This window comes from Cimex lectularius, unplaced genomic scaffold, assembly GCF_000648675.2.
Source record: "Cimex lectularius strain Harlan isolate CLEC.00 unplaced genomic scaffold, Clec_2.1 scaffold279, whole genome shotgun sequence".
Taxonomy (NCBI): domain Eukaryota; kingdom Metazoa; phylum Arthropoda; class Insecta; order Hemiptera; family Cimicidae; genus Cimex; species Cimex lectularius.
In genome coordinates this window covers 311,672-338,917 of record NW_019392827.1, presented here as the reverse complement: position 1 = coordinate 338,917, position 27,246 = coordinate 311,672, and the positions used below count along the sequence as shown (strand labels likewise).

Genomic DNA, 27,246 nt, shown 5'->3' with positions numbered 1-27,246 from the left:
TCGGGGGGGGACGAACCTGACGTCACAAGGCTCACTTCGGCCATTTTCGACAACCAATCCGAAGCGCTCCGCACCACACAGCTGATTCAAATACCAGCGTTTTTTTACATTTAATATTATTATATATCTTTCTTTTATTTTTCTTCATTCACCACTCACCAGAGGATTTCTTTCCAACGCGTTTCGGACCCCCCCCAGCTCAAATCGAATTTTCTAGTTCTAAATTGATAGTTTCCTTCGATCAGTTACGTCGGATTAAGGAGTCTCGCGGATGTCGATCGACGGCCAGATCTGCAAATTTTAACCGATTACGCAACTTCCCCAAAGACGATGGCTTCTGGTGCTGCGAAGGCTGCCGCGGCCGCTTCTGTGAGAGCTGTGCTTGCCAGAAAACCGATACCTACAAGAGCAGCTTTAGTCCTTGTAAGTAATCTGGCAAAACATTCCGATCTATCTTGGGAAAAAAAGCAAATTCAATTGTTACAGCCTAGCTTTCGACTTTTAAACTCATCATCAGGGCAAAATGATTTTAAATTTCTCTCAAATTAAATTTTTCATAGAAGATTTCAGATTTCTTTGAAGAACCACTGTTTCTACATTTCCAAGGACTGTAACAGTGCTCTCCCTCCGACTTTTAATTAACATTCACAGACACATTCGAAAAGGTTTTTTTCCTACGCTCGAATAAGTTTTTCTTTTATCTGGGAATTTCCAGTCCATTTTTATACGAACAACACTAGAAAGGGCGTGTTTTTTTAGCGACCAGTTGTTCAATAATTTTTTGAAGTCGTGAGGTTTTTAATTTTTTTTTTGCTTCATCCGACCCTTTATTCGGGTCTTCTTCAGAGCCTGGGTGAATTACAAAAAAATATTGATTGAAAAAATACAATACAAATGGAAATAATATCAATTTTGAACCAAGTATTTCATACTATTTTTTGGAACACAAGAATAGCACCACATTTTATGCGAGTATTAAATACTTGTTTAAAAATTAATATTATTTTCATATGTATTGTGTTTTTTCCAAGAAACATTGAAATTCACCCAGACCCTGAAGATGACCCGAATAAAGGTGGAACGTCTGCAAAAATTGAAGAAAGGTGTTTTTCTGAAATACTTCATTCATGACCACTCCTCACGACTCCAACAAATAATACAAAAAGAGTGTATTAAGTTTTCAGTAGAAATTTGTCTTTTTGTTGACTGGTTGTTTAATAATATGTTGGATTCAAGATTTGATCCAACTAATTGTTTTCAGTAGATTTAACTGATAAAAGTACTGATGTTTTCAATACTTAAATTGTCTGGGCAAAGATTGTGCACATTTCCTTGCGTTGAACACATTGAACTGTTACAGTAAAAAACGAATATTCTAAAAAAAATTTCCCTAGTAATTGAAAGTCACATTTTTGCTTAAGAGATATTTTTTCTAAAGGTGGTTGGACAATGTTCAAATATACTACATTGGGTTCATTTTTGGAACAAGGCATCCTGTGCTATTTTCAAATACTTCATTTCTGGAAAATATTTTAATCCAATTGCACAGGATACTGAAATGTCATAGATGTGAAAATTTCTTTAACTACCTTCAAAAAGCCCATAAATAAGATTTAAACAATCCATTAAAAAAAAGAAAAAAACATGAACGAAAAATATTTAATTATTGAAATATTGTTATATTAACAATGAGACTGAAAAAATAAAAATAAAGAACTATAACTTGTATTTATGAGACTCAGGATTAAACCTCCTGTGTATTTTTATCCACAAATATTCTTTTTTCAAAAATATTATTTTTATTTAAATTCTACATCCAATATTTAGAATTGGTTAAATTTAAATTAGTAGTTTAAATATGAAAATTACCAGAGAGCAGGCTGTATACCTTGAGTTTTGATATTTACTTATTAAAATTTTGATTTTGAGTGTTAGATGTATCAACCATTTTTTCTACTCATAAATGCTCTGAATCATGGTATGATCTTGATGAAAAAGCAAATTCATTTGTTACTGCCAGGCTTTCGACCTATTTTAAGGTCAACATCGTGGCAAAACAATTTTAAATACGTCTACAATATATAAGTTTTTCACAGACAATTGCAAATTTCTTTACAAACCGACTCAGTTCCACCATGCCAAGGACTGTCCATGAAAAATTTAATTATGTCAGTTAGTAGACAGATTGTTTTGCCTTGATGATGGCCATAAAATAGGTCGAAGGCTTGGCAGTAATAACTAAATTTGTGTTTCCATTTTGAGATATTGATATTACACAAAATGGTTTCAATTTTTTTTTTAAATATATGACAATAGTTTTGAATGCAAAGCTTCAATCGGTGATTATAATTCCTTTAAATATACAATTCTTCCTTGTATATCTACGTATGGAAAATTACATATATTTTAGTTTGTATTTATTAGCAGTTTATATTTTGTCCTCTGTTTTTGTTCTTCATTTCTCTATGTGTAAAATGTAAAACTCTGCATTTCATTAATTTTCTTTTGCACATCTTTGTCACTGACTCTTATTTTTCTCCTCTTTTCTTAATTGTTGACCTCACTTTATTGCCTCAGGTTGTCGAATTTCTGTTAAAAAAAACAATAAGATGACACATAAAGGTTTTCATGCATATATATATATTAAAGTGTGTGGTGATTAGAATGTTAGTCAATGATTTCTGAATAAATAGTAAAATGACGAGTGTTTTCATTTTACCAAACATCTAAAACTTTCCTATTTATAAAAATAATACTGTTATCGTTTATTTTTTATTTATTTATTTTTTGTTTCAGACACCTTCTGCTGTTAAAAGAGTGAAGGAGCTCCTCTCTACAAAGCCAGAAGCTGTACGTTTCCATCTGTAGACATTCAATACTTTATCATGTATAAAATTAAAGTCATCCATATCACCTTATTACATTTACCAAAATTGGATAAAGGTGCAAAGTTTACATTAGATTGAACTCTATTCTTAACATAATTTATTTAAATTTCTTGGAATAGTTTACTTTTTGTTATCACCAATTCTGCCATTTTATGTTCTCCACTTATTCTGTTTTCTTGTCAGTAATTCTTTTTTATGTGACCGCTTAATCTTTTCAACCTCTATTTTGTACCATAGCATTTACAATTTTTGTAGATATTTGTTTACAAAAATTTTTCTTAGGGTAAGGGCAGGGATAAAAACAGTTAACTAAACAATAGAAAGCAATAGGATTTATAAACTAGAAGGGCATGGCCTTTGGGGATTAATTCAGGTATGTTTAAGTGAAGGGATTTTTAGGGTCTTACTGTTCCTTTTTCAATTCACTTTTATCTCTATGCTATTCAATTGCTAATCCATCTATGCTTTTAAATTTATGACCTTACTTGTTTAGAATTTTAAAAAGTAAACTTTTCCCTACATTTTTTTAAATTTAACACGAACATAGTGCTTTATTGTATTGCAATAAACATTTTCTTATAAACTTCTGTTTTTTTTTTTTTTTAACTTTAAATTATAGATTGGCTTGAAAGTGGGAGTTAAACAACGAGGCTGCAATGGCCTCAGTTACACTTTGGAATATTGTGCAGAAAAAGGAAAAATGGATGAAGTTGTACAGCAGGATGGTATGATCGATTATTTTTTTCTTTTCATTTTAAATTTAACATTCTCTGCTTATAGGAGTGTGCGTGATAATTGATAGGAAAGCTCAGCTGACATTACTCGGAACCGAAATGGATTTTGTTGAGGACAAGCTTACATCAGAGTTTGTATTCAACAATCCTAACATAAAAGGAGTTTGTGGCTGTGGAGAAAGCTTCTCTGTGTGATGTTTGAACCCAAATAACAAAGTTCATGAAAGACATCTAGTCAGACAATGGTTTTATTGATTTTTAGTCAGTTATAAATATTGTAAATGTTTTTGTACATAAATGGTTTTAATGTTTAATATAGTTTATGATAAAAATGAACCTGCACGTTATTTATACCCATTTCTGTCAATACATTTCATCCATAAGTGTTAATTAATAACATTCGCTTATTGTCGTAGATAATTAATGCTAAAGTTTCTTTGGGAGTAGTTTTGGCTGTTGTTTGATAGCAGTTATATCTAGAATCTTTCCTGATTTTGCATTATGCAAGTTTTTCACTTTTTTTTTGTCCAATTTATTCTTTTTTGTTTTAGTTTTCTTATTCCCATTGCATTCATCTTTAGGAGTTTCTGCAATAAAAGTCAATTGAATGAATGAAAAATAAAAAATGTTACCATCATTAACTTACTTTCTTGAGGAACCAAATGATATCTTTCTAGATAACGCATTGTAGCGAACGATAAATTTGTATTGGTTTGACCAGTCAAAGCTGCATCTTTTACTCTCTCCAGTTTTCCTGCAAGAAGGTATATGTTACCGACTAATTTCCCACTTAATAAAATATAATTTGCTTCATAAAGTTTATTTTTCAATTTTTAATTTAATTATTCTCTAATTGCAGTATAAATTTTACAGGAGACTTAATCAAAATTTTGTCTTCAAAAGGATTTATAACTTGTCAAATAAAACTATTCAAAAGGCATCAAAAATGCACCCTCAGGGCAAAACTATGTCTCTAAGTCTGACAGTCAATGTATATCTTTAACAGATTAAGTCAAAATCACTTCCGTTTGAACACTGCCTTTTTAGCCACCTCAAGACATTTTAATACTTCTGTTAATAACAAAGGTCTAAACTTTAAAAACGCAATCTTAGTTTTTTTTTCTCCAGTTTTGCCCAGCAGGTGAAGCAAACAAATTGAAATGTGCAAACCTGTTAGATATTTAGTTGCTAATGCATTCATTCTCATGCTTGTATCACAGTCAGCACGCAGTTTATGCTGGAGCAAAGGCTCTTTGAATCCCCCTTGGCCAAAGGTAACCCTAGATAATAAAATAACCAATTTATTGTAATGATAATTTGTTCCAGTTATTGAAATATTAATTACTTTTTTGGATTTGTATTTTCAGATTCGACAAAACTGATCCCAAGTCTCTTTAACTGTTCCATTGTTGTGTTTCTTATTTCATTTTCGCTATCTTCTTCTTCTTCAAGATCATCAGCCTTTTTTAGCATATTATTTACTTTGCCCTAAAGATAAGACATATTTAAGATTGTAAAGGTTGTACTTATTTGGAAAGAAACTTTAACCTTACCACTACATTATCATAAAATGTCCAGCCAACTTGTTGTGTGCCTTTTAGTTCCTCATCGCTTCCACTTTCCTCAGAACTACTGTAATTGGACATATCAGAATAAATATAAGGATAACAGAATTACATACACAATAATATACCTCTCTGCACTATCACTGGTAGAAGTCGATCGATAGTCTTGCATGTCTAAGTGAAAAGACGTCTGGGGAGATGGAACATTGTCAACGACAGTTGGGATCTCAACTCCATTGAGTGTGAATGATTCATCTCTCTTATTTCCTTTCTTATTCTGCTGGCTTCATGTATATCATTTGTATTAAAAAATTAGACAATTATATTCACAACACTAATTAAGTAAAATAAAATTATATTACTACTTGTTATTATTGCCCTAATGGGATAAAGTTAAGCCTTATTTCCACAGTGTGTGGTAAGCCTGGTAAGAATTTTCCATATCTCATATTGTGGAAACGTAAAAACTCATTGCTCAATGTGGCTCGGCTTTTACCGTGCATTGTTGGTAAATACTCCCTATAACAAAGGGTTGAGGCTTGATGTATGACAAGCCTCAGTATGGCTTGAGCACCCGTTCTCACAATCTGTTGTGGTTTCTTGCATCCTACCAGTTTATTCTGAACTGAATTCATTTTTCAAAATCTATTAATCATAACAGAATACAAGATTGATCTTTAAATCAAAACTGATTTCATTAAAAACGGGTGACCAGTGGCCACTCGAGATTAACCAAGCCACAAGCTTTTCTGCAACTTGGGAAAGGCTTGTGGTCATATACGACAAACTATGACATATCACAAGTCTGTGAATATGCCATCAAGCCACACGCCTTGGAAACAAGGCATTAAGTTTTATAGCTTTTAAATTAATAATGACTTTTAAGAAGAAAAGAGTTTTAGTACTGTGAATACTCTTTATTAGAACCTGCGACCAACCTTTTCTCTTTAATAGTCAAAATTAAATTAAAAATTATATTACACTTACATCAATGGTATCTGACCTAAAATATTACACAATAATTTTATTTCACTACCCCAAAAGTATTGAAAAATATTTTAAACAGCATTAAAATTTATTATTGGGGAAAAATTTATATAAAAAATCACCTTTTTATTTTCTTTGGTGGTTTAAGTATAGGAAGAACTTTTTCTTCTTCTGTTTCTTCAGACAGGCTATCACAAGACGATGAAAGCGATGATGACTCAGATTTTGGTGTAATTGTTTTTGACATTTTATTTTTATCATTTTCCATTATTCTTCCTACACCATTCTCTATGAAACTTGTCATGATACCGACAGAAACTTTTTCAGTAATATTTTGATTTTCTTCTATAACAGATAAATTGAAAGTTCTTGTTTCTTTCGTACCTTTTATATACTTTTTATTCATATGTGCTTCTTGTTCTCTTTTCTGCATTAAATTTTGTTCTGTATCAGTTTTGTCATTTTTTACAGCCATTTCTACTAGTTTTCTGACTTGATTTTGCAGCATGGCCAGCTGTTCATTCTGCAGCCATACAATCCGATACAAATCAGATATTTGTTTGTTTTTGAGTTTTTCTGCTTTCCTCATCTCTTTCTGTTTGAGTTTTGAGTGACTTGAATCACAAGGACACGATTTGTTTAAATAACCGGGTGGATTTGAAGAATTAAAATTACCATAAGGTGAATTGTACCTATTCGGAGTATAATCATGTTGGATGAATTGGTGAGTTTGATTGTATTCAGGGCGATTCGGTTTAGAAAAAAAATTGCCATTTTCCCTGAACATGCATTTCGGATTGAATTCTGGATCATACTGCACCTCATTGTTATAATTGTACAGAGGATTATTGTCATAGTTATTGTACGGACTTAAGTGTCTGTTTTTCTGAACTTCTAAACGTGCTTTTCTATAATGACCAATCATTTCAGGATTTTCAGGGCTAGAACTAGGCACCATGTCTTGTTCCATCAATCTCTGATTACGAGGCAAACTCCAGTCATCTAGGTGGTATTTATTTGCACCAGCACACACAGGACTTTCATGCCTTGGCTTTCTTTGCTCTGTGCTGTAATACATTTGAGGACTATGATAATTTTTCGTGATCGGTGGATTGACTTGTTTCTTCTCACGGAAACCTTGTGGAATGTAAGAGTTCATTTGCTGCAGATTCTGTCCTAAACTACTGACCATTGCTCCACCGTCTGATTCATTTGGATTACTTTGAGAGAAAAGATGATGATTTGTACTTTTCCATTCATTATACGGTTTTGGCTGATTTCTGGAATTAGATTGTATTGAGTCACCATCACTCTGGTCTACGGTGATTTTATTAATTTTTGCAGTGGGAAAGTAACCTTGTCCAAGATCTTTTGTGTACATTTCATGAATTCCATTCTCTTCAACCTGAAACAGCAAACAATTAACAGACATTAATATCATTGGCAGATTGAAACAATGTTATGCCTGAAAGATAATAACTTAATAAGGAACAGGAAAATAATTATCATTTATTTTTAAGGCAAATTAGTTATTTTTTTATTAAAGAGAAGTTATGTCCACATATTTAATCCTAATTTTCTTTAATCTACAAATTACCGTTCCCTACCAATATCTATTATTGGAGGAAAAATAAATATGTAAATAAAAGTCAACATATCCTGTGAGGATCGTTTGTTTGATTGATTACACATACATTCACGGCTAATTTTCTCATACCCTTTCACTCTAAATCATTTTTAATTCAAAATGCCTTATCAATGCTTATTTGAAATAAAACAATAAATATGAAATAAATTGTCATTAAAACTCCTGTCTTGAAGAAGAAATAAACTCATTCATTTACCATAAAAGCTATAAGGGGATTCTTTTTAAATTTACTAATCTAGAATTAAATTTTTTAAATTACTAATCTAGAATTACATTTTTAAATTTACTATCTTACCTCCTGACTTTGATTGTTTTGCTTACTTTCTTGATGTTCAGAGAATGGAAGAGGTTGACACTATCTCTGACCATGGTGTCATTTTTAACAGAAAGGGTGATTTCAGTGATCATATCAAGCAAATTTGAGATAAGGCTCTATGCAATCTTGGTTTCATTACTAGGTTTTCCATTGATTTTAAAAATGTTTTGGCAGTAAAAATGCTATTTCAATCCCTGGTGCTTAGCCATCTGGAATATGCGAAGGTCGTGTAGTCCCCTTTCCATGTTGGTGAGATTAGCGACTGAAAAAGTTTAAAGGAAATCAACCAAGATAATGGCCGATAATTTGGTCTTGCCGATCTGTCTAAAGAATTAACTAGCTTGGTCTAGATTTACTTTTCTGCTGATCTCATTTGGGGTTGGAAAATGAAATCCAAAATTTATTATATCTCTGTGCCTCAGCGACCAATAAGAAACCATATATTGTTCTTTGTTTCATGTTGCAGAACAGAATACGGACTAAACTCCCCTCTACCTAGGATAACGAGATTGCTGAACCACTAATCCAATGAAATAGACATATTCCATGATTCCTTGCATTCATTTATGGTCAAAACGAAATGTTTACTCACCAGGAATCCTTAAGCCATGCTTTTGTTATTATTGTTATATACTCAATTATTTTCTTGGAGTTATAAATAAATGAATTATAGAATGTCTTATCCATACAGCTACCGAGTTCTTCCTGTTTCCAAAAACCTATTTTTGAGTTGTAGTTAAATATGTCCCGGTCAGTACCTGAACTATTATGGCAACCTTATCTTATGTCTAAACCCCCTATCTTAAATTCATTAGACTGAGAGTGTGAATAGATTTAAATGGGCATCATAGAATGAGAACACAATGTAAAAATTATTATTAAGTTGAGGAAAATCATGACTTTAAATGAAGTTTAATGGTAATGAAGTAACGTGTGGTGTTTAGTGACCGTTAGTTAATGATGAAATGTAGGTTTAGAAAAACATTTTCTTTATTGTACCAACGTTTATAGAGATGATCTTCAGGGCTCAAAGTGTTTGTTTTCTGTGTAGATGTGTCATTATTGTGTGTCGTGTTGAGAGTGCCCTCAAGTGCTTTGGACACTCAACACGACACAATAATGACACATCTACACAGAAAACAAACACTTTGAACCCTGAAGATCATCTCAATAAAGATCGGAACATTGGCATGATAAAGAAAATGTTTTTCTAAACCTACATCACACCAGACCGCAGCTCACAATCTCTAAATAATCAGTAATTAAGTAGATTTAAATTGAAACTGATAACTAAAAATATCATGGAGAATGGACGACATTTTAATAATGTTATTTTTTTATTTTAGGGGTGGCAAATGGGTTTTATTTTTATGAAACGTTATGATTAAAAGTTAGAGCCGGAAGGCTTATTAGGTTACCTCCCTCGCACATATTGCATTATCTAATTTTTAATCTGATTCATACTGCACAAATAAGAGTTCTAATTTGTCTGGACATTAATAATAAAACCTTTTAACTAAAGTATTTTACTTATATATACTAAACTAGTTTAAAATTAAGCTGTTTTGAATAATAATTTTTTAGAAAGAAAAAATTAATTAAGGCCTTACGCCGTCATCAGCAGTATTTTCACAGTCATTTCCAACTGTAGACATAATATTAAAAACTCAATTTTAACGATTAAACAACTTTTTTAAACAATGATAACAACAAACGTTTGCAAATGTACGTTTATCAGTCGTAACTAATAAGAAAGTCCCTCCAAAACACACCACTGCTTCCTTTTCACTATAACATATTATATTTAACATTTTTTTATTACACAAAATCTAAGGCTTTTTCTCGATGTCTGTTTGCTAAATTTTCTGTATAATTTTATATTTATCTATGTAAACATACAAGCTTTGATTTATATGTTCATATATTTTGTATACATTTGATAACTAGGACTGAAAGTGAACCCTGAAGGCTGAAACCTATTGTTTTGTTTATAATATAAGACAATCAGTTTTGTAAATAATATTGAGGATAAATGATTGAATCATTTAATTTCGAAATTTATCAAATATTGTTTATCTAATAAAAAAACTGTTTTGGATATGAAAGCACTTTAATGACAGGTAGACGTTTAATGTAATGTGTGTTTAACTTCAGACAAATATTTTGTTATTCCAAGTTTTATCCGTTTAACTTGATTTTAATTTAACATTCGTTTCGATGCAAAATCAAATGACTCATATTTTTGTTACAGAAAGAAGATACAGAAGAACTGACATGGCAGAATATTGTTTTGTTTGTGGAAATAAATTGTTAGGTTTCTCAGCTTTGATGACTGCAACTGCCACTTCACACCTGGGTGTCGACATACCTGTGAAGATCGGACAAGTCGTAGGAAATGATTTCTTTATAATTGTTTCCAATGAAGATAAAATATGCAAGCACTGTTTAAATCTAATTAACGAGCTTGACGAATTTGAAAATAATGTGATTATTGCTAGGAAGAAAGTTTTTAATTTGTTAGCAAAAAAATATAGCATTCATGATGTGAGCGATACTCGTTGCAACTACAATCTGAGATACAATCATTTTGAACAGAACCCTTCTATTGATGCACCGAGTCACAAATTTGACATTTCAACTGCTAAAATTCTCAAAGATGACCCCAGATCAAAAGATAACAGACTGAGTAATTATGATGGTTCATTTGACGAGAAAAAATCATTAGAAAACTGCACTCTTGATAGTAGAAATCTCTTTGCCTCAACCCATAATAATATAAAACCTGAACAAAATCAAAACACCTTTCATGAAAGAACTGATGTTTCACTATCGATTGAAATTGTTGAAGCATCCAAAGAAAGTTCACTTGTGTACAAGAATGAAAATACCGTAGATACAAAATCAAAAGTGACTAATAGCATTCATTCTCAAGATTTTCAAAAGAATGAAAGTATTAGTGATTGTTTTTTAGGAAAAGAAGGACAAAAAAATCAAGCTGTAGAGGGTGTTCTCCAAACAAAAATAACTACGAAAAATTCACAATTTGACAGTGTCAATGAATTTTGTTCAGGAATAAAAACAGAGCAAAATGAAAATAACCAATTGGCACAAATTGATAAAAAAATAGTCCCCCCTGATTTATCAGATTCTGTTCAGTGTAATTTAACAAATAAAGAAATTGATTTGAAACATTGTACTAATAATAAAGAATCCCTTAAAGATAAACAGTATAAATGTTTCAGCCGAGAAAATGTTTTTTGCTCCCTGTGTAAAATTCAATTTGAAAATATAAATTCTTTCTTTAAACATAAACAAATAAATATGCAATGTTCACAAAAAAACACATGTACATTGTGTAAAGTTCAATGTATGCATAATCATCATAATTTACAATGTGAAAATCTTACGCTTTCTAAAGCGACCAAAGAATATTACATTTGTAGTATATGTGATATTCGTTTTGACACATCTAAAGCCCTTAGAAGTCATCAAGTTAAATCACATCAGACTAAACAGAATTTTGGTTGTAGGATTTGCAGTAAAATCTTTAAAAAACAGATACAATTAGATAACCATGTAAAGTATTTTCATGGATCTAGGAAATGCAAAATATGTGGAAAATATATTGAAGATGAAGTCAAACTTCGTCAACATGTGCAAAGGCACATTAGGTTAGACTCGAAAAAACTCGACTGTGATGTTTGTGGAAGAAATTTTAAAACTCCAAGTGGTTTGAGAGTACATAAAGTGAGCCATACAGGGAATTACAAATTTTTTTGTGAGTTCTGTGGCAGGGGTTTCATGTCCGCTGTAATAATGGATGAGCACAAAGGCGTTCATACCAAAGAAGAAAAGTACATGTGTGATATGTGCGGTAGAAAGTTTGTACATTATAGCACTTTCCATTTGCACAAACAATGGCACAGAGACCCGTTTCCTTTTCCTTGTAAAATCTGCGATAAAAAGTTCAAGTACAGATCAGAAAGATCGAACCACGTCAGAAGGGATCATACAGGAGATTACCCTTATAAATGTGATTGCTGTCAAGCAAAGTTTTTAAAATTGGTATATTTAAAAAGGCACATGATAAACCACACACATAAGTACCCACACACATGTGAAATGTGCAATAAAGGCTTCGATCAAAAAAGAAGTTTAGCCAGGCATCTTGCATGTATACACAAAGACAATTCTTTATTGAATACTCCAAAACAATGTCAATATAAAATTATTTTAAGGCCAGAGGAATATGATTTTACTCGAAATAAATGAACGATTTATACAGGTTAATTAATTATAAGGTTAAGTGTATATATTTGAATGTAATTTGTTTTTATAGTTGTTTGTGCATAATATTATTTGTAAATTACATGTAATTATGTCATACTTTACTTTTTTCTACCTTACCAACTTCAACATAGCTGATTTTTTCATAATAAAAAATAATTATAACTAATTAAACATTGAATATAATATTTGATGTTAATATATATTTATTTTGTGATACTTGCAAAAAAGATTTTGTGAGTAGAACCATCATTTTCAGCTAATGAATTGATTTTACTTATTCAAATTTATTTCTACGAACTGCCTATTGTTTTCCAGCTAATGAAACATATTTCAAAATAATGTTTTAATTTCTTTACTAGGCATTACTTTAATGAAAATACCATATTATTATTTTTATTGTACTTTCATGGAGAGTTTTCATCGTGTTCAATTTCTTCAAACAGTTTTCATTTTATTTGGCATATCAAATGAGAATATTTCAATCTGCATTGGAACATGGATTTATGCTTTTCCTTCCTGGACTTGCACAGAAACACGTTGGCCATGCCCCTGGTTGCTCTATTTTTCTGAAAGGTGCATGTTGTTTTTGAATATTGTTGTTTTATGTAATTTTATATATAAATTATATAATTTAATGCCTTATGTTTTTTGTATTAGACAGTAGACACTACAGATTGTATAATAATGGGGAGAGTTGATCCATTAAAAAAACAAAAATTGGTGTACACAGTTTTAATTAAATGTCTGTTTATAAAATAAGTTCTCTTGGTGAAGATGAGATTTATTGCTGAGAGTAAAATTTGCTCAATGACAATTTTAAATATACAATTCTATATTAATCCTCTGTTAAAATTTACTTGAAATATGGGACTTCTTAATATAGCCGCTTCCTAGAAACTAGATTGATTTTCTGGTGGGGCATCCAACAATAGATTTCTAACAGATAAATTAAACAACAAAACTTACTTAAGATTCAAAATTAATTAATTAAACTTTAAATTTTGTGGTAAATTAAATCCTATGATGGTTTTCACATATCCAATGAATTATATTAAGTTGGAAATTGTAATTAAGAATTGGCACGATTATATTTGTTTAATTTTAGTTTTGAAAATTCAGTTAATCCCTTGTTTAATTTAATATTTTTTATTTTGAAATATAGTTGGTTCTAAATATTGGTTGTCATTGTGACGGGGAATGAGGGCAAAATCAACGTTGTTGGTATGATTGGATTTGGCAAACACTATCGAGACTTCTAGGTTCTAACCTTAACCCATGTGCTACCCGCAAGGAGACTTTTTGGGGACCGCAAGCATTTATTGTTGTGTTTATTTTTGATTTATAGTTTTTGTTTGTGATGATATCGTTTGAAATTTTACTCGTGTAACGTTTGTTGAAGATTTTATGCGTCTGTCAATTTATTCAGGCGAGTTTTCGTTGTATAATACTTATTTTATTTATGTATTCAAGTGCAAGAATGCATATGTGTAATAAAAGAGTTTGAAAGAGTAAACACCTGGTTAAACGCTTTAGTGTAGGACACTTTCGTTTTGAAGCGTTAATTTCTCTACTGTATACCCAAATTTACAAGTATTACGTCTTTTATGACCAATAAAAGACTTGATTTGAGTTTGATTGTATTTATTTTAATTCTTAACTGTACTGAACCGACAAGTTACTGTTTATTTGTACCTTCTTTGATGTAAACTGTGAAAGAAATTCTATTTGCTTGTTTAGGTTACAATGAGCGAATCCAGTGAACCGTCAGACGTTTACGCCATCCTTAGAAGTTGGGAAGAAGAACACCAAAACCCGCATTATGATCCGATCCCGATGTTGAACAAGTAAGATGCTTTGCATAACTTTGCCGTGATGGAATACAATCGAACGTATTTTCATACAATCTTCAATCTACTTCCAGGTTGTCCGAGTTAATCGAGTCGGAGACTGAAGTTTATATGAAAATGGATCCAGATCCTTTTGATGAGCGTCATCCGTCGAGAGCTTATCCAAATTGTAGTTTAGGGCATACACTTAAAGTTTTATTTAGGAAAGAACAGTTTATGACCAAGGTGAGTACGTTTCTCCGTCCGGTGGTATTGAAAACACGACCTCAATTTTTTCTCCAACACTGAAAGATTATTCTTCAAAATCTATTAATGGAATAACATTGCACATACATGTTACTTTATCAAAAAATAAACTATTTACATAAATCATTACCGATTATAAACATAAGTTTTTCTGTGTGACTTAAATAATAATAAATTTGCTGAGGAATGGACCATATGTTTCTTAATATTTAAAACATATTACAATTGCTGACTAAAGAAAATAAACTTTGCCCACAAAAAAGTTTGAAACTGCAATGTTTATAGTTTACTTCATGGCTAATTGGCCTTGGAAACAAATATTTTCTTTATAAAAAAATAAAAATCCTTTTGTTTGTAAGAAAAATTCTTCAAATACAAAAAAAGAAATGTTATTATTTCTTCAATTAACAAGTGTAATTGTTACATATTAAAAAGTCATTATATTTCTAATAATAATCATTAAAAAAAATATTTTAATACAAATACAGTAGAATCTCGTTATCCGTGCGTTTACTCATCCAATGTTTCCCCTTAGTTGAGCTCTAGAGCAGAGTGGGAATCCTGCATGGAATAAATGTTACTGGCCATTGTATTTTTCTTATTGAAGAAAACTTGAAATATGTACATCATACTTAACTTTGCCAACACAGGTATTACAGAAACTGTCTGATTGACATGCAGATACAGTCGACTCGTATTAATTCGAAACTCGTTAATTCGAATTTCTGGATAAGTTAAACTCCTCAGCATGCAATTTTGGTAACTCCAAAAAAAATAAAAAATTTTGTATTTTAATACTCTCATTAATATTTTTTTATTATAATTATTATTATATTACTTTTAAAATTAAAAAACTAAAAAAAATTAAAAACTTATTTCTTATAATTTTTCTTAACATGTGAAGAGAGAGAGAGCATTCTGTGTTTACTGTCAGTGTTTATATTTGTCAATGTGTCAATAGACTTCCCAGCAGTGGCCAGTGGAAAATCATTTAGGCAAAGGACACAAGCTCAAACAAAAACCACTTCATGATTATTATTATTGTTTTTTTAAATTTTGTATAATGCATAATAATGTTATTACAGTTGTTCTGTTTTCACTTTTTGATTGTTTTACATGTACTGTTTAATTAAAATAATTAATACGGTCAATTTTGACTACCTAATATATATGGATTAAGTAAGAATTTTGGAAAATACATATTAACTCTTAGTAATTTTAGTAATTGGATTTTTTCTTTCTTCTTGATAATTTAAACATATAGGTAATTCAAACTCTTGATGATCCAAATTATTTTTGTGGCCCCTTGAGTTTTGAATTATCGAGAGTCAACTGTAGAAGAAAATGCTTTGAGGCCTGAAATTTGAGGTATTTATGGTTCTCATTATCTGCAGTGATGTTGGTTGGTATGTGGCCCTCATGGATAACAAGAGTCTACTGTACAATTGTTTTAAGGTGTTTAAATAAATATTTATGAGCATTGATTTTATGCATTAATGCATATTTGTTAAATTGAATTTTATTATGCATGTCTCCTTGGTTAGTAATGTTGTGTCATTTTTTGTTTTCCATTATTTTGTACATTCCAGCTAGTGAATGATTACCTTCGAGACACCTACTATACTAGATCAGGAATGCCGAATAGAGATGTAAGGAAACTCAATATAGCTGCTTGCAGGTTAATGCTTGATGTCACACCTGGTCTAGAAACTGCAGCAGTTTTTGAAATGGTAATTCGGAGGGATATAAATATAATAACCACCAAATTTTATACTTTTTCTTTTTCATTGTAGCCTACTAGCGATGTTTTAGTTCAGAGATTGTTTTCTTGGGCAGAAAAATCTGTAGAACCACTTCAAACTTATGCAACTGGTCTTTTAGCTGCTGCAATGGATGTTCAAGACATAGCTGTTGTATTTCGGTACAGTTTGTCTTAAAATACAAGTTACATTGTAATTATAAATTAAATCGAAAATCAATAAAATGTCTACAGAGAACAAAATCTGCACTTGGTCCCATTGATGTTGGAAAGATTGCATGGCCTACAATCGGAATCTCATGATGAAAAAGGACTTAATAACACTAGGCCATTTGCTCACTTAGGTCATTCAGAAAATGAAAGTACACCAAATGGTCGAAGAGGTATGATGATTATAATTTTAATAATTTTATTAAATATTCAAAAGAATTTACTGAAATAGACAGGAACAGAACCAACAAAAATATAAACCATGTTAAATCTCCTAATAAAATGGATGAAGATGTTTACTCTTATGATCATAAATCACCTTCAAAGATAAATGATTGTCTAAAAAAGGATATTGATGGTGAGTGCACATCTCATTATTATATGCAATCGAAGAAAATTAGCATCTAGTCATATTAATCTAAAAGAATGATAGATACTTTTTCAGATTTCCACACCCCCAAAGATGCCCGTCGTTCCAGTACTGATGCGATGATGTCTCCTCCTTTAATAAAACCATCACCTTTTAATATGTCTGATTGTAGCAACTCTTCATGGGCGGAAATGGAAACATTTGTTATAGGCAATATTCAAATGCATCCGCTGACACTTGCTACAAAAAAAATCTTTATTTTAAAGTACCTCACACCTATGGGTGAATACCAAGAAGTAAGTGGATTAGATTATGTCGAATATTGAATATGTTCATATTAAACGCATTAGAAATATAACAAATAACTTACTTTTCTGAGCTTCACTAATGTTAAAAATTATATTTAAGGGAAGCTTACAGTTCAAAGACTTGTTCCAACACAAATTTACTGAAAAACATTGCTCTTTTTTAATCTAGTATATTTTTCTAATTTGTATGAAATTTTACTTTTAAAGGCCAGGCCAGACAGAAAGCAATATGTTGACACGAAAATAATATCTAACAGATGCGGCCTAGCTATCTATTGCTACCAGCCTGATTTTGTCACAATGACCAGCGAGCTGGTTGTGCAAAATCACAAGCAGATTGAGTTGTTCGTGGTTAGAATGAGTGATAAAACAAATATTCAAATAATTAAGCATTATTCCCCTAATTTTTCTTTTTTATTAACTTCATGCACCCACATCATCTTATTTTATTTTGCTTCCGAACTACCAATGGTAGGGAAGCCTTGTGTTCATGCGGGAAGTAAAAAAATAAAAATTTCCACTCGCATTTTGTGGTTCAGGCCATTTTGAATAAATTTGGTTTGTATATCTATCTTTCCGACCAATTTTTATGAAATTTTCAAACGTTGTGGTTTCTAGATGGTCCCCTATGAATTTTATCCCATTCAGATCAACAGTACAACCTGTACCAATGTAAAATCCCATATGCAGATGTATCTCCAAAACCATTTCACACATTTTGATTAAATTTGTAGGGATCATGTAAGTTGCTTCCTAGATGGTCTACTTTGGAGACATTTTTTCCTTAAATTTTGCTAATAGCAAAAGCTTCATCTGAGCTTACTCTCGCTTATTAAAAATAGAGAAGGAAAAAATATTGTTGTGAAATCGATCTTAATACTTTATAGAAGAAAGTGATTAGAAAGAACTGTTCTTTCAATTGTATTTTATGTGATAGACCCATATCGCAGACTGCCACAATGACAGTTGGGTCACTTTCAGCTTTAACAGATCTCTGCTTTCTGTCTGATAGAGCCTTTATCTAATAATAATTTATTGACAGTTTTGTTGTTTCTTCCTATATATGTATCAATTCATTACCATACTCAAGTACACTTACTTTAGTCTTACACAGTTTTATTGTTACTTATTTGTTCATAGTAGTTAGCATGCCAAGTGAAGATCCATTAATCTGTTATGTTTCAGTTTCTAAGTCATGTGTTTGAAAAAAATGCTCCTGAATTGATTATGCAATTAATAAACCTGAGAGAAACTAAAAATTCCCGTCTTTCTTTTGAAGCTCTCAGATATCTAGCTGCTTTATTGTGCCACAAAAAATTTTCTATAGAATTCATTAATATAAATGGACTCCAGGTATATTTTTTATTTTTGATATTTTCTGCCTACAAAATTAAATGTACATTCGATTGTTACAGCGGCTTTTAAAAGTTCCTAGACCGAGCATTGCAGCAACCGGTGTTTCAATTTGTTTGTATTATTTGGCATATTGTGAAGATGCCATGGAAAGAGTTTGCTTGCTTCCAAAGCATGTTCTATCTGACTTAGTAAAGTATGTTATTTTTCAAATATGAATATTTTATGATAATGTATAATATTTATATTGTTTTAAGGTATTCATTGTGGTTGTTGGAATGTTCACATGATTCTGGGCGGTGTCATGCTACTATGTTTTTTGGCCTTTCTTTTCAGTTCCGAGTAATTTTAGAAGAATTTGATGCACAAGATGGATTAAGAAAACTTTACAATGTCGTAAGTAAACACATAGATTCATTGAAACATTGGTTATTGGTTATGAAAATATATTTGTGTATGCACCATGTATATGTAATCTTTTCTGCTTGTAATAAAAAAGTCCCTCTCGAATGAAAATCATTGAAATTATTTAGTATAACAAGTGACAATGATATTGTACGTTATTAGTTTAATAATAGCAGGAATAATTCAATGTCATTAATTTGATTTTTAAGCAGAAAGCACGTATTAATTTTTAATTTTTGCCAACAACCAAAGAGGTTTTAACAAATCAGCTATGGCTTAACAATTAACACCAACTAGCAGTAGGTTTGTGCCTGAACTTCAACTGTTCATGGCTTCTTAACTCTATTTAAATGCTTTTTTTCAATTTCAGACACCTATAGTCAAATGATACCTTCAGTATGGTTTGTAAGGTTGTAAGCAATCGAATTGTAAACAGAAATTGTGAACAAAAATATTCAAAAAATTGTAGCCACAATATTGTTGTTTAAAAATAATATCTTGCATGTGTAATATTTAGTGACAGTGAAGTAATGATTATTTAGAGATTATGCGGTCTCGTGTGATGTAGGCTTAGAAGAACATTTTCTTTATCGTGCCAATGTTTCGATCTTTATTGAGATCATCTTCAGGGCCTGGAAATTACAAATATTGCTTAAATTATACAAATAAATATAATATATGATTAGGAATTTATACAATGATGTACCCAAAATAAAATTTTTAGGTTTAATCAAAGTACGTGTTTTCTGTGTAGAAGTGTCACCTTGTGTGTCGTGTTGAGAGTGTTAGTGAGATATTGTTTTTTTTTTTTTTTTTTTTATATATGGTTTGTTGTTGGTTAGCCTTTCAAGATTATTATAGATGGGAATATTAGGGAAAGGAGAGATAAATAGATGGAGATTTAGACTATGTAGAATTGTTTGATGTGTTGTGTTTTATGTTTTGTATGTTATTGATTTTGAATTTGATTTATATTAGTGTAACTGTGGCTGAGTATGTAATTGATGCTGTGTTTATCTCTGTTGATGTAAACCACTTCTAAAATGTTACGTTTATGTTTGTTTTGTTCTGGGTTTAATATGTTTGGATTGTTGAAATCTAAATTGTGTTGGTGTTCAAAATGGTGGGCAGCCAGTGCTGTAGGATTTTGTTTGGGTTTTTGTTATCCAGATATTGGGATGTAATTCTGATTTTGCCCAAAATTTCACTTTTTTTTTAATAAAGGGTTCGATTTTATCTATTTCCTCAAACATAGCGGTACACAACTGAAAATCAAAAATTGTCAGTCCTTTTACCAATTATATGATTTTTTGGGTGACTTAAAGTTTTCTGTTCTATTTCCTTTCAAAATGAGTATGTATTAAACAAAAAAGTCTATATTAAAAAGAAATTCTTCAATTATTAGTCTGGTGATGTTGCTGACATTCAACTTGCATATTTTAATATTTTTGGAGCAAATTTTATGGCATGTTTGAGGGGTTGTTAGTGCATATAATATGGCATATTTTATGATTTTTATTGCAAAATCTGGGCTCTAGTTATATTAAAAACTTTACCAACTTGAGAAGAGTCAAAGTACATTGACATGTCTATGGTTGCCATCCACAACAAATTCCCCAGATTTTTTGATGGCCAAAACCGGTACAAGTTGGCCTGAAACAATGTTGGGATGGACATCTGATATTTTGAGTTTGTGTTTGTAGCGTGTGGGAATGCCCAAACTCAACTGTGCATGCGCCTGCGAGTTTACTGATGTTTGGATGTGTGCTGGAACAAACCTAAAACTATTGTAAGGATCTAACTTGTTCCTAATCAAAAATTTATATTATTGAACATTCTTTTAAAATCACATTTGTTCAACTGTTCTGCAATTGCAACTGCAAATATGGCTATAATAACATTGTTGTTTATGAATGTTGGTTGGTGAGTCAGTGAACACATGTTGAACTGGCGCTGTCACTTACTAGGTACATGTTCTTTTCATGAGGGTACACTTTTCACTGAAGATGGTACAAAGCTGAATGCATTTGAGTGACATCAAAACCCGCGAGTATATGCGGACCCAGAAAGTGTACAGTGCAAGTTTAAGTGACACTGTGTAAATACTATAATTTAAATATTATTTTATATGATATTATTAAGTTAGCAGTAAGAGATTCGTCGATTTAATTTAACAAATTGTTAAAAATGACCTAGTACCTTGGTTGGCTTAGTAGAAAAAATATAATAGGCAAGATGAAGTTTCTATACACTTTTAACAACAGCAAATGAAGCTATTTAAATCAGTCGAATTTTCCATTTTCTTTTAGATAAGTACTCTTCCCATATTGACTGTTGATTCTGCTCCTGGCACTGAAGATGAAGAATGTTCTGCTCGTCAAGTCGTGAGACATGTTTGTGTGGCCTTAAAGAGATATTTTGAAGCACATCTTTATATAAAGAGTGAACAAGTACGGCGGGCCCATATAAGAGATACAGTCGAAAATTCAAAAGTTTGCAATACCCTTCCTAGCTATAAAGTGAGTAATTTAAGATATTGTATGAATGTTATCCATTTCAAACAAATAAATAATTAATATCTATTAGGCCTTTAAAAGCAGTCCGGAGGAAGTGAGGGAGCAAATCAATACACTTCTCGACTATATGTTTTTCCATGCCTTATGGCCCCCAGTAGATAACTTTTTTAACCTCGGTGGGATCACTCTACTTCTGCAAGCGATTGCATTTACATATGAATGGAATTACTCAGGAAGGTAAGTTATGATGAGGTACATCATTGTTTCAAATCATAATTGTTATCCCGTCTTAATAGGGGAGAAACTGTACGCAGTGCATTAGACGTGTTAAACATTTGTGGAGTTATGCCTCGAGCACAACTGCAGCTCTGTGATAAAGTCGATCTGCCTGATGATACCAACACTGTTGGTATCAATGTTATACTTAGTGCGGCTGAAGGAGAAATTGTGGCTGATCCTGAAGTTCAGAGAGCAGCTCTTCAAGTATTAATCACATGTGTTTGTGCTCCAGTTTTCAGAGTAAGTTTGTAATTTTTAGAAACATATTAAAAAGTATTTCATTTTAACTGGTAATAACTTTTACAGTTTGGTGGAACAGTAGCTCGATTCTCAGCTGGTGGTTCAAACAAGAAGAAAGTTCATAAAAGCAGTGAGGAGGTCATTGAAAAACTTTGGGAATGTTTGAGAACAACTAACGGAATAATGGTAGCCAAAATATTTAAATTAATAAAAAATATATCTAATCTTCAATAATTTAATATAATTATATATGTATAGGTTTTGCTGAGCTTAATACAATTAAAAGTGCCAATTACTGATGCCGATTCAATTAGAGCTTTAGCTTGTCAAGCATTAGCTGGATTAGCACGAAGTGAAACTGTACGGCAGATTATTAGTAAACTCCCTTTGTTTACAACTGGCCAACTTCAAAGTAAGCAAGGAAGATGGAAATAAAAAAACACCTAAGTAATCCTCTTATTTTATTCTTATATCTAAATTGTTATTTAGGCCTGATGAAAAATCCCATCTTGCAAGACAGAAGACAGGAACATGCCATATTTCAAAAATATGCTTTGGAACTTTTAGAAAGGGTTACAGGAAAAAGTAAACCAAAAAATGAATCTGAACCTTCATTAACTAACATACATAAGGTATTAATGATAAATTATAAAATCAATAAAACCATTTTGCTATCATGAATAAACAAAATATAACAAAAAAAATCAATGTATTTAAATGTCTCGTTTACTTCTATAGGCCAATGTTATAGCTCAGACAAGGATCCAATTTAATGACAGAGATTTACTTCAGCTAATTCAGCAACATTTATTTTCTCATGGGCTTAATGAAACAGCAGAAGCACTGCAGAAAGAAGCAGGATTGCCTCCAATCAAAGTGGCGCCTCCTCTTCCACCACCAATTTTTCTTTCCCCTTATCAAAGACCATTGGTCACAACACCAAGTAGGGTACGGCCTTGTATTTATTGTTTCAACGTGTTCTAAGAAAATTAAGTTTAAATGTTACTTGTTATAGGGTAGAACAGGTTTGAAACAGAGTTTAAGCGGGGATAGCATTGTAAGCCTTAAAACACCACCAATACTTCACCATCCTATAAAACTTAACATAAACCCTGGGTAAATATTACATAAAATGATCGGTAACAAAATATTATTATGTTTCTACAAACATTTTTTTGTCCAGTGGCCAGAAAAAAGAAGTGATGTCAAAATCCACACCAACAACCCCATTAGGAAGATCACTTGAAAAAAGGATATCTTATGACAGATCGGATAAAGAACCACCAAAAGAGAGTACCGTGACATTAGATTCTATCATTACAGAATATCTTATGAATCAACATGCTTCTTGTAAAAATCCTATGGCTACCTGTCCCCAATTTACATTATTTGAGTAAGTTATTCATCGATAGTGTTCTTTTTTATGTAATATAATAATAGATTTCAAGTCTTACATTTTATATTACAGACCTCATAAATGCCCTGATCCAAAATCAAGAAATAAGATACCACAAAATTTTGTAATGAGGTATGCAAGAGGGGCACATTCAAGGAGATTGGATCAAAGATTGATCCATTCAAAATTTTGTGGTGTTCGAATATTTAGATATGGTGATGACAATGCCTTTTTCACCTGTTGTGATTTTTTTGTATGTATTTTACTTTTATATTATATGCTGTAATGATGTGTCGATCAAGTATAACTTAAAAAAAATTGAGTTTACAGGGGGATGATAGGTATGTAGTCATTGGTGCTCATCATGGTGAAGTCAAATTATTCAATCTTCACAATGGAGTGGTAAGGAAATTGATCTACAAAGAAAAAACACAATTTTAATGTAAAATACGTGTATACATGTCTTCTTTTTAATCACAGGAAGTCGCCACCCACCATTGTCACGAGTCTTATATTTCACATGTTCAAGCATCAAGGAAAAATTCTTTGCTTTTAACATCATCTACATGGACAACACCACTTTCATCTTGCTGGGAAATAAAAGATAACATTTTTCATCCTGTGTGAGTTAAATTTTGTATTTGTAATATGGGAGTTAATTTTAATAATGGTTGTGGAAAGAGGATTGGTTTTAATATTTTTCCCAAATAATTTCAGATTGTCTATGGTAGATGAGGATTATGTGGAATTCAATAAAATCACAGAGGACAGGATCATAGGAACTAAAGCTGAAACTGCAACGGTATAGATTTTAATTTATATTTAATATAAAAACATTAAAAAATTTGGTTTGTCACTTTGTATCGAATGTCATATTTGTGTTGCAGATATATGATATAGAGACCACAAGGCTAATTCAAATTTTAAAGCCAAGTTTATCGAATCAATATATAAAAAATAGAGCAACATTTTGTCCTACTAATGAATTAGTTTTGTCTGATGGCGTATTATGGGATGTTAATAGTGGAAAAGAAATTCATAAATTTGATAAGCTAAACCAAACGCTAAGTGGTGTTTTTCATCCCAATGGGTTAGAGGTTGTATCAAATACTGAAGTATGGGACTTACGAACATTCCACCTATTAAGGACTGTCCCTACACTTGACCAATGTGATGTCCTATTTTCCCCAACTGGACATGTTATATATTCATTAACAATTGAAAAAGAAACAGAGGATGAAAATCAATATGAACATTCTTTCAGGACATTAGATGCCTACGATTACTCAAGTATAGGTAGGTTCATCAGTGCATTTGTATATATTTATAACTTATGTAACCAGTGATGTTATATTGCAGTTACTGTTGATGTAAAAAAAAATATTTATGACTTATCATGCAATGGAAGAGATACTCAAATAGCACTGGTTGAAAACCAAGGAGTATTTGATAGTGTACAGGAATCTCTTGTTAAGGTTTATGATGTTGGTAGATCGAGAACAGCTGAAGATGAGCCGGTAATGTTACAACTTGTAATTTTCAATTTGTTACAACGTTTATGTAATAATTTATGTGATTAATGTTAATTTTTAACTTTTTGTTTTTATATGTTTCTAGGAAGATGATGAAGAGGAAGAAGATATGGATGCTAGTGAGGGATCTGGCAGTGATGATGACCATAATAACGGTATGGTAATATTAGAAACAATTCAGGATGATGAGGTCGAAGATGAGGATTTAAGCAATGTCACTTTCTCCTTAAATGATCAAATAGATGATGATATTGCTTTTATGCAAATAGATGATGATGATGTTGATGATGATGATAGTGATAATAATATTTCTTTCTTATCTCCCTATTTAGCAGACGAAGATGATCTATAATGGTATTTTTTATTTTAGAATCTAGAAGACAATAAAGCCAAATTTGAATAAAAATTAATATTTAATGAAATATTGTGGTTTTATGTTTATTGCAAACCGCTAGAATAATTAAAAAAGATTTATATACTTTCAAAAATATTCTTTGAATTTTTGAATCGTGTGGTCACAAGAAGTGAGTCCTGTTGGCTTGAGCTATTTAAGATTTTTTTGTTACGCTCTATGTACAATTTCTGATATTCTCTTATTTTGTTGTGGAATATTGAGCAAATAAAATATAATTGATTTTTATTATGTCTACCCTTTTGCAGTGTAATTTTTCATTGACATCTTCAACTCTTGATTTGCTTTTTCTCTACAAATGTCTGTTGTAATTCAGTGTTTAACACCTTTATGCATAGCTAGGTGTTGATACTTTCCTTATGTATCAATCTAATTTGTTTAGATTTTCTCTTTAATAAATATTTGTTGGCTTTCAATTTTAAATTTATTAAAATTTTAGATACTCTTCCAATTGAAATATATGATGATGGGACTGAAAATTCTATGCATTCTGATGATGCTGACCAAGGAGATAATTCAAATGAAGATGCTGGTGATGATGATGATGACGACGACGATGATGATGATGATTCTGAAGATGAATCAAATGCACTTAGGATTAGAAATTTCCTTTTTGATTCATCTGATAGTGATTAATAAGGTCAGGAATAATTTGTAAGACATAATTTCTGTTATTTTTGTTGCATATTTTTAAACTAAATTTAATTGATTTGTTTTAGGCAACTTACCTAATGTGATTTCAACAACAAACTTGTTTTGTTAATATGATTACTTCATGTACATATTTTATACGTAGTTGTTGAAATGAATTTCAAATTTGTGGTTTGAAACGCTTCAGACCAATTGATTATATATTTTCATTATTTGTAGAAATGATATTGTAAATAATGTAAATACGGTCAGTTATTATATAAATATATAAAATACCTCTTATAAAGATTCATGCACATTTCCATCTTATTTTTATTAGTTGTTTTATTATTTAAATTGGGAAGTGCCTTAATATGGAATTATATGAAGTGCCACAGATTAAAATTTGATTTTAAACAATAACTCATTTTTATGTTATGTTTGTATGATTCAATAAACATTTTCTTTGTTGTATCAAGTTGATATTAAATATTGTTTTGTGGAAAAATGTACAAATATATTTTTTTATCCACTTAGCTTTGATTATAGAACAAATCTACATATGTATACTCTAAACACAATAAAGAGGTAATGAATTTTTTTTTCTTTTTTTTAAATACAAAGTTAATAACATAAAATATAGAAAGCAGACTTTTATTAGGCAAACAATTATATAAAAGGGGTCAAGGGTTTTCTAATCCACTGTAAATCGTGTACCGCATAACTTGTGGAAAGTGAATCGCTCATTAAGAGTTGACCATTGAGTAGGCACGATGCCGAGTAGAAATTTGTCGTCTTTTGAAAACCCCAAATGGCCTTCGGTTCATCTAAAGAATAATTACTTGCAATAAAAATTGGGTATATTTAATACCCAAGACCAAGAAAAAATGTCTATGCTGCAATCAGCCTGTTTTACCAGTTATAAACAATGCCAATTCGACAAAACAGACAATGCTTTTGGTATTATGAAGGCATAATTCATTATGAGTTCATTCTAGAAGGTTAAACCATACGTTCAAAACTTTATTGTGAGCATTTACAAAAAATGTACAGTGTTTTGACCCAGTTACCCAGGATTAGTAAAAAGAAATCGGGTTTTATTTCAACAAGATAACGCCCAACCACCCACTTCTCCTTACACAAAACAAAAAATTACAGAATTGGGTGGAATTGAGCTTCTGTCACCCTGCTTACAACACAGACTTGGCAACTTTCGACAACAGATTGTGATCCATGGCTCATTACCTTCAAGGGAAAACTTAATTCTTTGGATGAGGTTCAAAATGAAGTTGCAGAATTTCTATTCAAAAACCAA

At 31.2% G+C, this 27,246-nt stretch overlaps 4 protein-coding genes across 9 annotated transcripts; 3 read left to right on the top strand and 1 right to left on the bottom strand.

The window, feature by feature from the left end:
- The first annotated feature begins 73 nt into the window (after positions 1-73).
- Positions 74-3,852, top strand: LOC106673916 (iron-sulfur cluster assembly 1 homolog, mitochondrial). The gene is made up of 4 exons (XM_014406308.2): positions 74-423; positions 2,797-2,850; positions 3,508-3,613; positions 3,669-3,852. Exons 1-4 carry the CDS (start codon positions 331-333, stop codon positions 3,815-3,817), a joined length of 402 nt encoding a protein of 133 aa, XP_014261794.1. The 5' UTR covers positions 74-330; the 3' UTR covers positions 3,818-3,852.
- Positions 3,849-14,207, bottom strand: LOC106673869. 3 transcript variants are annotated; one of them, XM_014406256.2, is made up of 8 exons: positions 14,121-14,207; positions 6,297-7,579; positions 5,316-5,471; positions 5,176-5,254; positions 4,968-5,110; positions 4,793-4,902; positions 4,269-4,376; positions 3,849-4,209 (listed from the first exon to the last, which is right to left on the bottom strand). In XM_014406256.2, the coding sequence occupies exons 2-8, from the start codon at positions 7,553-7,555 to the stop codon at positions 4,049-4,051; spliced, it is 2,016 nt and encodes a 671-aa protein (XP_014261742.1). In that variant the 5' UTR covers positions 7,556-7,579; positions 14,121-14,207; the 3' UTR covers positions 3,849-4,048. The 3 variants fall into 3 exon arrangements, with proteins under 3 accessions (XP_014261742.1, XP_014261721.1, XP_014261751.1); XM_014406235.2 differs by lacking the exon at positions 14,121-14,207 and adding an exon at positions 9,749-9,903; XM_014406265.2 differs by lacking the exon at positions 14,121-14,207 and adding an exon at positions 8,118-8,402.
- On the top strand, positions 10,114-12,481 carry LOC106673895 (zinc finger protein 2-like). Its single transcript, XM_014406275.2, has 2 exons — positions 10,114-10,258; positions 10,390-12,481. Exons 1-2 carry the CDS (start codon positions 10,252-10,254, stop codon positions 12,408-12,410), a joined length of 2,028 nt encoding a protein of 675 aa, XP_014261761.1. The 5' UTR covers positions 10,114-10,251; the 3' UTR covers positions 12,411-12,481.
- On the top strand, positions 13,680-26,430 carry LOC106673849 (protein mahjong). Of its 4 annotated transcripts, none has more exons than XM_014406213.2 (29): positions 13,680-13,854; positions 14,166-14,272; positions 14,350-14,500; positions 16,111-16,251; positions 16,315-16,442; positions 16,515-16,663; positions 16,708-16,848; positions 16,936-17,156; positions 18,354-18,521; positions 18,584-18,717; positions 18,779-18,917; positions 21,236-21,445; positions 21,513-21,679; positions 21,739-21,961; positions 22,028-22,147; positions 22,220-22,373; positions 22,451-22,593; positions 22,700-22,909; positions 22,977-23,077; positions 23,145-23,354; positions 23,430-23,610; positions 23,688-23,759; positions 23,838-23,980; positions 24,075-24,159; positions 24,245-24,653; positions 24,717-24,874; positions 24,975-25,044; positions 25,741-25,941; positions 26,021-26,430. In XM_014406213.2, the coding sequence occupies exons 2-28, from the start codon at positions 14,172-14,174 to the stop codon at positions 25,935-25,937; spliced, it is 4,326 nt and encodes a 1,441-aa protein (XP_014261699.1). In that variant the 5' UTR covers positions 13,680-13,854; positions 14,166-14,171; the 3' UTR covers positions 25,938-25,941; positions 26,021-26,430. The 4 variants fall into 4 exon arrangements, with proteins under 4 accessions (XP_014261699.1, XP_014261708.1, XP_014261683.1 ...); XM_014406222.2 differs by having other exon boundaries at positions 13,681-13,854; positions 16,723-16,848; positions 16,924-17,156; XM_014406197.2 differs by having other exon boundaries at positions 13,681-13,854; positions 16,924-17,156.
- The last annotated feature ends 816 nt before the right edge of the window (positions 26,431-27,246 follow it).